This window comes from Orussus abietinus, unplaced genomic scaffold (assembly GCF_000612105.2).
Source record: "Orussus abietinus isolate OABI.00-Male unplaced genomic scaffold, Oabi_2.0 scaffold114, whole genome shotgun sequence".
Classification (NCBI taxonomy): domain Eukaryota; kingdom Metazoa; phylum Arthropoda; class Insecta; order Hymenoptera; family Orussidae; genus Orussus; species Orussus abietinus.
Window position 1 is genome coordinate 126,253 of NW_019394264.1, and position 9,618 is coordinate 135,870.

The window sequence follows — 9,618 nt, forward strand, 5'->3', positions numbered from 1 at the left end:
GAACGTACTTATCTCCATTTTAAAATGAAATTTCACATATAGTTTACTATATCTGACTTTTGAATAAGCTCTGATAAATCAACCTCTTTATCCGTTGGCTTGTAAAAAATATAAGGCAGGTCAAGAAATCCTAATTCTTCAGAATTTCACTTTTAACATCATTTTTAAGAATCATCGTTTAAGAAGATGTGAAAGTGGCATCCGAAAGATCAATTGTTTATGAAACTTTCCTACGAACTGGGTGTACCGAATCGTTTCAAACTTTTCAACGTGAACGTGAAGGCTACAAAGAAGGTACTGACCTTCATGAAATTCCATTTTTTATACAGAATTTTGAAAATATCTATAAACAAACATAAAGAATTGAAACGTTATGGGTGTCAGAACCTTTCTTACGACATCCATATACACGTTGTAAGCTTTGAAGCGCTTCGATGCACCCAGTTCATAGGAAAGTTTCATAAACGAGACTTCCGTGTCGTCACTTTCTCATCGCCAGTTCATTATTAAAAGGTATCTCTATCTAATCCTTGCGTGCGAGAGCACCTATTCACGATTAAAACGTGTCTCTATCTGTCCTAGGTGTGTCCCACAGGTACCAGATGCCACATCACCAGGAGTACCAGCCGGACTCGGGTCCAGGTCAGCAACAGGTGGTGATGGGTCACCTGGACCCAGGGATGACCGAGGAAGAGCAAGAGCAAGCCCTGCAGCTAGAAAAGTACTTCAAGTACTCGCATCCGACCAGCGTGGCGCATTCGAGCCTGACATCCCAAAGCCTACTGGACAGCAATCACAATTACGCGAGCGATTTGCGGTACTACGCGCCTCAACAGACCCAATTAGACCTGTCGAGTACTCAGTGCATAGTGGAGGACCAGAGCAAAGAGAACCAATGCAACGTGGGAATGGGCCACAACATGGATCAGTACCACCAGAGCATGGATGTCTCCAAGTACCAGGAGCATCATCAGCAACAACAGCAGCAGCACCAACAGCAACAACAATCCCAACAGGCCCAGAACTTGGAACACGTGACTAAGCCTGACGATGACTTTAGTGTGATTCTGGCTGACGTTCGCAAGACGTGTTTCAGCAGTTAGTGAGGTCCCACTGGGTGTAATCGATAGCTATTTCGCCCCCGTGATGATTTACGCGTTCGTCGGTTATGCGGAAACGTTTACGCGGCTCACCGGTGACGTCCCTCGGCGGCCCCCGCACTGAAATCACCGACAATATTACGTAATTTCAGTTAAACGCTGTACATACTTGCGTTTTGGTGTACCCATGTAACACTCGACATCGTGATTAGGTATGGAAGGTGTCTCGGGCGGATTCCCTCGACTTCCGGGAGATTTATCGACAGGTACCCTGACGTCCGCGAGCCGGGTTAATTATTTAGAAGACTCAATTGTATCGCTCCCCCCGATTGTTGTACGGTATTGTTCTTAATTAATGGAAATTATGTCGGAAACCTCGCTTTGTTTGTAGACCAGGGAAATGGGACGAAGAGGTGGGAAAAGGAAGAGAGCGGGAAGTAGAGCGAAGTCTTAACACTTGAGATCTCATTGTATATACCGAATCCAATTGAGAAGCGATAGATCTAATCGGGTTAATCCATTTCTGTCTATTTTGTTTTTCATATTGTCTTGAGGGGCGTAAGGATTTTATCCACGACTCTTGGGAGACGTAAAGCAGATGTAATTAAAATTCATTCTCGGCGCGGGCATTCGTTCCTTCCTTTGAATATTGATGTTATAAATTGAATTGATATTATGGCAATCTACTAATCGATCAATCAAAAAAATCATGTAATCCGATCGTGCAAATTGGTCTTTCTTCCTGGTATATTTATTTATTTTTTTTTTTTTTTTTAAACGCGTTTAATGTTGCTTGATCATTTCTCAATTATTCTTTCAGTAATCACTCCATAGTAGCCTAAAACACTTTCACGGTTCGTTTGACCCGTGGATTTTTTTTTTTGGAACAATGCTTTTCTATACGAGGTATTTGAAGATATTTGTTGATTGTAGAGTGTTTCATGGGTAAGTGATCATGGTCTTGGTACTCAGAGAGGCTTCCGTCGATCCAGTTTTCTGCCGATAATGCGATTTTTACTAAATACGACTACATCGAACACGTTAGTCTTTCGATCAACTCCACTTTTTTATTGTCATATCGTGTCACAAAGACAAAGTGAATCTATCAGAAAGCTCTCACGAAAATGTAACGATGTGGAAAATAACGAATTTCCAGCGAAGAAACCTCTAAATAGAAATATCTACTATCTATAGAAATGTTTAGCATTACATAAAGGCCGAATCGTTAAAATGTTACTTAACATTCCAAGGCACAAAGACAAAGTGAATCTATTAGAAAGCTCTGACAAAAATGTAACGATGTGGAAAGTGACGAATTTTCAGCGAATAGAAACCTCTAAAACGAAATATCTACTATCCACAGAAATGTTTGGTATTACATAAAAGCCGAATCGTTAAAATGTTGCTTAACGTTTCAAGGCACAGCTGCCGAGACCGGAGGATGAATCTCTAATAAATTTAAAGATACGTTTCTGGAAAGCTTAAAGGTGTCGACAAAGTCGGAAAGCTTTTAATGTGGAATTCAATCAGTTTTTAAAATCCATCGGCAGTAGACGATAAAGACGACCCGAGGTCTCATAGAATGTCAGGTTTAGAAGTTCATTAACGCATATAGGGCGTAGCGATACCTAGGGAAAGTAACGATCAAAGTTTAGCGTTAATGTATCACTTAATCAAAGTACATCGAAGGGTCGTGCCTTCGGAGTTGAATGCGAGTTAGACTGCTGGTACTTAGACGTCGCGCGTAAGAGACGCGAGGAAGTACTAAATTATTACTGTTATATTTTTATTCCTTTTTCACTTTTACTACACCTTTCCTGAGCACGCAATAAGGAGATTCGTTTTAAATGTACATTCCCGATGTAGGATCCCCCCGTGCTTCGTACCGTTAAGATTATTACTTCCTAGACACTCTATCGCCGATAATAAGAAAGCAACCCCTCTACCTTTCGTCTCTGTCTCGTAGAGCTAGAAATCCATTTTTATGTACCAATCAAAATTCGTTTGTATTATAGCGTGCGGCTTAGGGAACGCCTCGTACCGCGTTCCCCGACACTGTACACGATTGTACTTTGTGGTACGTCCACGTTTGGAAAATACATGATGTTAATTTTACGTACAACATTTGCCCATCGCCCCCCTAGTACGGTTTAAATCGTTCAGACGGAAATGTCGAAGCGTTTCATATATTTTAACACGCACCGTAAAACTCATTGCAGCTTCCCGATTGAAATTTCCAGATATCCTTGCGATAGCAAAGTATTTTTGCAATGATTATTATATCACGGAATAAATTACATTATTAAACATTACGCGGAATTGTGGCATACAAACCGTGATGATAATTTCATAATCATTGTCGTTCAATACTATTGTCGATACATTTCTCTACAGCCTGTATAGAAGTGCCCAAATCGCAGGACAAATTTTCTTAATAAAAATCTCTAAATTTTTTATTTTCCATCGCAGAGAGTTCATAGGTACTTGAGAGTTTGCAAATATTTAGGGACTTTATAAATAATATGAATGGTTGAAAAATGCTAACGTAAACGTGTATTAAATTCTATATCTAAATAACCATCAATCCCGCAACATCAAAGGTAGGTACTGAATATGGAAAGCTTAACAATAATTACCATCCTCCTTCGTTTATTTATTCAATATACGGGAAATTCTAAGCCCGCATTTATTTCATGCGAAGAAGGTTTAGAACATTTCATATACTGTAAGAACGAAGACTTTCATTAAAATTCATTTTCATCCCAAGCGATAGGGATTAATGGCAATCAACTTGGGATCATAGTTTTTATTAAATATATATAAAAAATATGTATATAATTACAACATCATGTGTAAAGCACAAATTATACCGTGGTATTACAATTACGCTTACGTCAAGTATCGTCTTGTTCGAAACCCTTTAGAGCTGTAGTACAAACTAGCAGCTCTTGTTCTGATAACACTTTGCGGTACGTATATATATATACTCCAGCCAAATATTAAATATTTAATACCGCTATTATAGATTTCTCTCTTTCACATTTCCTTCTGTCATTCGATTTCTATCTAAACTTTGAAGTGTCACGGAAATTAAAAAGAAAATTCGATTGTACAGTGTCATAGATTCGCGCAAACGTCACACGAACTCGTGCACCGATTCGTAAATTATGTTTCACCTTAGCTGCTAGAATAGCAGGTAACATCTATTATTATTTCCCTTTGATTTACGTATAGTTACGTATTTTAATAGCTCCATAATTAACAGCTGTTAAATGGACTCCTCATATCGAAATAAAATCCGCGTACAATGTATCGGCCAGCTCCCTGATGGAAAGATTTAAAAAAAAAAACACGCTACAATAAAAACCCATGATATGATAACGTTTCGAAATGTCTAAAATTAGGGGGTTAAAATGTCCACCCATTGTTGTTAAAAAAAAAAGAAGAGAAACGCAGTGGTATCGTGGTCGCGTATGACTCTTAGCCTATTTCCCATGTCGCGTACGTACGTATATACATATACATAGGTATTGCTATCCCTATACATTAGTCATTATAGTCAGGGCTTGAATTATTATATTTAATTATAACATATTGACTCGCATGTATCTTTGATCAACGAATTACCATCCGGCTAGCGTTCGCAGAGACGAATGCATTCGTACATACAACGCTACCTCGAGGAGGACCGTTTAAATTTCATTTCTTAACAATGACAATTAACATCAAGCAACGACGACACGTCGAGTTTGAGAATTGACGGAATCGAAATCGGCCGGCAAATCGTCTCACCACTGGGATTTACTCAATTGTCGCCAGCAATTGAGCAAATTGCTTACACAGAGAGAACACCTCTAGCTCTATTTCTGTACAATTCTGAAATACATTTTTACAATACATTCCGCTTGAAAAGCTTCACTGGATAACGAGAGACTGTAGCACCAAAGGCACGATAGAAAACGATAGCTGCCTATCTACCGGAGCATTCTCCAGGATTACAATGATCTCTCATTATTTATTTAATTTGCTACTGTAAAGCTGCCTCGTGAATAACGAGAAATTCATTTCTTCGAACCCGAAACGACTGTAAAGATCCCAGCCCTCGTTAAATGTTAACAATTCGTATTGACAAGTGCACTTTTAAATACACTTGATTAATGGACATACTATATTACATGCTACACGACGGACATGTATTAAAATATTTGCTTAATATACAAATTACTCAAGTATTAAAAAATCCTTCACTCGGGTAAAATGTTGGAATAAAAAACCGATTACTCCACTGAGATGTAAAATACATATTCACGGCCAATAAACATATTCTCTACGAACTAGAATAAAATTTGTGCTGATTGTAAAGACTGACACGGTAAGATGCGACATAAAACACACGTCATTTTAAAGAAAGCATCAAAATATCCCTTAAATGTTCTTCTGTCCATCAATCGGTCATCGTACCAATTGTTTATCTCGGTGTTCACTGTTAAGAAATGAAATCTCGCAATTAGCCTTACAAAGCACCTTCGACGAACTTCCTAATCTCGGTTAGAAATGTCCGAACGGCTTTTGAAGAATTAATTCGTACGATGAGTCGTTAAGCATAGCTGAATCCCGATCTACCGTTTCCCCCATAAATTGTTAAATTAATAAGACATTTCTTATCGGTAAAGACTATTTCTCGTAAGGAAGCACAGAGAGCAGCGACCGTGACGTTCGTTCCGTCGATTTGATTTTAGCAGGACTCATTAACCGCTTGTCGATATTTTTAGCATTAAATGGACAGATTTCGCAGTCTTTTGTAAGATGGCCCGCTAAAAAACATCTCTCTCCCCCGATGATAATTGATATAATATTTATATACATACACCTAGGTCCACATGTAAATGAAATTATGCAAGCGACGCCGATCTTTGACTCTTGGACTGTGTCCACCCCCTTCGTAAACATTTACTAATTACGCTGTACAAGATTAACGTCTTACTTATCATTAGCTACCGGTTGTTCGTACGCACGGTACTCGACATTTGTCGAAAATATATTCGGCCCTTTTGCACTCGAATTAATATCATAATCTATTATACCTTACAGGTATGATGTCTTACAGACACCACTCGAGTGCAAAGCCTTAACATTATGTACAATTGAAACGGAATATACGTATACAATGTGGCAGCGTATTGAGTCATGATTATTTGTATTATCGTACCATGTTTTCAACAAGTCGATATAGCCGCACGCAGAGTGTAGCACAATTGTCTAAAATGGACGATTCGTAATATCATTTTTAGATTACGTGTTTATGATCCAAGAATAAGTAATACTTTAAAGAAAATTAAACGTGGAATGGTTTTCTAGTAACGAATGACGATTGGCCCACAACTTATCAATTTTACAAGATATGGAAAGGTTAAAACGCTTACGATAAGAAATGTAAAGATAAAAACACGCTCATTGTGGTAGGTTTAAAATTCATGGGCAAGTTTTATGTACATCCATGGAAATCGTTTCTTTGTGTAAAGTCTCGTGTTATGGTAAATTCAAGTAGAGAAATGTATGTACTGAAGACTCGTACATTATCAAAAGTGTAAATACACACTGGGTGTTTTGGAATGTTTCCTTCGACAAGAAGTATTTTTTTTAAATTCTTTTCCTCCTGATTCTTCCAAACGATATCCTATTATTACAAATACATCCATTCAGACGACAATGAGATCGCTCCTAAGTACAATCACGACAGTATTCATGGGCGATTTTTGAAGTCTGGACTTCGGTCATAAAATTAGATCGAGTCAATTAGAAAATTACATTCAGCACTTGGTCTATTTAAAAAGAAAACCGGTAAGACTGTTAAAAGTCATCGAGGACTAAGAACCAATTCTAAATACGGAACTTTTGACTTTTCAACTGACCAGTGCAATTCATTATTACTATCTAGACTATTAGCACACTAATTGACAAAGACTTCGGTCAATACTGGTCAGCACAAGTGTACGTAGCACATGTGGTCCTATTGTCCAGCTACGTATTTTGCTGCACGATGAAGTAAAATAAGATTTGGTAATTTACTCCTTTGTAAAATCTTGGATAAAATATAATTATAAAAGAATTGTACGACTGTAAAACTTCCCATTCAACTCGCACATTAATTCTTGCTGAGTAAAAACATTAACTTATTTCGTGAAGTTCGGTATATCTATTTAGTAATGTGCGGTCTGCATTTGATCTACTTTCACCGTGAAAAAGTATTCTTAATATTTTTCATTCCCTAAGATTCACGCAGACATGTTATCAAATATTGGTACAAGAATCTCTGCACATTTAAAATAACATAATTAAATGCCCTTGTTAATATGAAATTTCATACATCTATATCGAGCAAATGCAGCTTTACGTCTAACACAAACGTATCAAATCTAAAAAGCCTTATTATGTGCGGAAATGTCATTCATCCCATAGACAATTCTGTTTCATTCTAGAGTAGTAGGAAAATATAAAACACTTTTTGCACGTTTTGATACCACATCGATACGTGCTGGGCGCTTTTTTGCTGTCACCTTTACCTTTACAAAATTTTAGCCCACAGGGATACCAACCTATGCAAAGTTCTAAAGAACATGTACAAGATGCCCATAAATTCGATGTGTCAGCACACTTTGATATCGATACCGACTTTGAGTCATTAACACCTAATGGCATTGTAGCAACAGACGTGAAGTTACGCACTGCAGCCATAAGTGCTACTTCTGACGACCCTAGTGATTATGGAAAATTGTTTAATGTAATTTATGATCAAAAACTGTATGTTTCAATTGTGAAGATAGAACATTGTTATTTCGAGTTGTGTGATTAATTTTGCATATTTTAGAAGAAAATTGAAAGATTTGTTGTACTTGGTCACATTATATGAAATGTTCCTGTACATATGAAACAAGTGCGGTGTGTGTGTGCTTGATTTTATACAAAAATGATATAAAACATTTATAAATAAAACTTACCAGGTCTCTGATTCCATTGTTTCAGATCTTCGTGTCTTGTATATGTTGAGTCTGCTGCTTCCGCACAGAGTAATGCTACATGCTTGGAAATGACTTTGGACATGGATACATCCAAAAACAAATCCATTGTATAGTTCGAATGACCTCTATCTTCCTCTGCTATGCGTATCGTTCCAGGATTTTTTTGGCGTAGCTTAGACATCGCATCCGAGGATATAAAGTCCATTTTGTAAAAATGGTTAACAAAACACATAACTTGGTACTGATTCTGACCACGTTCTTCTTCTCCCAAAACTAGTGCTTTTATAATTTGAACTTCCTAGACGAGAACAAAATTTGGTTTGATAATTATCCATTCTAAAATACATGTACATTATCAATAAGTAAGACATCAATAAGTAGTCTTTAAAAGACTTACATTTCTAAAATCAATTAGTTGCGTCACTAGAGTACCATCCGAACGTTGGAACTCCAAAGTGATCATATCTTCTGTGACATTGGACGTAATTGTTTCCAAAAGAATATCACCTCCCTGTTGACAAAACATTGAAAATTTAGTAATAATGTAATGCCTATAGAACAATCTACTACAAAAATAATTGCAATCACAAAATCTGTACAGTACAGTACAGTAACCACAAAACTAACCTATCTTTTACATCTAATTTCGGAGCAACTGCATACTCCAAAATAATATGACTACAAATCTTAATAATTATAGTTTCATAAATGAATTTATCTATAATCTACTCGTTACTAACATTTTAAAAGGTTACGTTAAAAACAAACTATTGGTTGAACATATCTTAACATGGATGGGCTAACCCATTTTGAAAAGTCTTAGTGTTTAACATAATGAATTCCTCCTATTAGTTACATCTTTTATAACAATTACTAGTGTATGACTAAACGTAGGTGGAATTTGTACCTGATTTTTTACATTTATCAGCAAATGAGTAGTGCAAATGCCGCAAAGGTAATGCAGCACTATACATGTTCCGAAGAGTTTGTTGAATCCCCTCATTTTTGCATTCTGTTGTGGACGTTATTTTACTTGGTACACTGACCAACGTTAAAAGTGACTTCTTAATGCAGATTTGTAACTAGAATAATTACCGCTCGCATTATTGTAAGCTGTGACAAGCGGTATCAACCATGATGCACGGTTAACCCACCAAATCGTGCGTAGATGAAAATCAGTTACAGCAGTTACAGAAATAAGTTGAGAGCATACTCACAAGTCCCAGAAACTCATATATATTAAGTGGCGCCATCTGATGCTTAAGCATCGTGGACACAAGTTCTTAACGCAATATGAGACATGCGATTTACTGAATCTGGACCCGATAAATCCGGGATTTAAGAGTACGATGGAGAAGCAGTCAATACGATTCGCTTGTCGATGTCTTTGCGGACGACGCAATCGACGACTGACGGTGGCGCCCCTCGCGATTCTCCCTGGAACTTTATTCGGCCTCTGGTGGGTAATGGCCGCTTCGACGCGTTCAAGGTCCGAGGCT

At 37.4% G+C, this 9,618-nt stretch overlaps 2 protein-coding genes across 5 annotated transcripts in view; one reads left to right on the forward strand and one right to left on the reverse strand.

Annotated features, from left to right (window-relative positions):
- The window catches only part of LOC105701565 (putative transcription factor SOX-15), an 80,391-nt gene extending 79,255 nt beyond the window's left edge, over positions 1 to 1,136 (forward strand). For 2 of the 3 annotated variants that reach the window (XM_012428411.2, XM_012428409.1), the window contains one exon: positions 583 to 1,103. In XM_012428411.2, coding sequence (XP_012283834.1) covers positions 583 to 1,103 — 521 coding nt within the window. Of the gene's footprint in view, positions 1 to 582 lie in introns of all 3 variants that reach the window. The other variant, XM_012428410.1, reaches the window with a different exon arrangement.
- On the reverse strand, positions 1,056 to 9,520 carry LOC105701568 (out at first protein). 2 transcript variants are annotated; one of them, XM_012428416.1, is made up of 4 exons: positions 9,027 to 9,520; positions 8,517 to 8,630; positions 8,099 to 8,417; positions 1,056 to 1,220 (listed from the first exon to the last, which is right to left on the reverse strand). In XM_012428416.1, exons 1-4 carry the CDS (start codon positions 9,120 to 9,122, stop codon positions 1,093 to 1,095), a joined length of 657 nt encoding a protein of 218 aa, XP_012283839.1. In that variant the 5' UTR covers positions 9,123 to 9,520; the 3' UTR covers positions 1,056 to 1,092. The 2 variants fall into 2 exon arrangements, with proteins under 2 accessions (XP_012283839.1, XP_012283838.1); XM_012428415.2 differs by lacking the exon at positions 1,056 to 1,220 and adding an exon at positions 3,892 to 7,855.
- Positions 9,521 to 9,618: the final 98 nt, after the last annotated feature.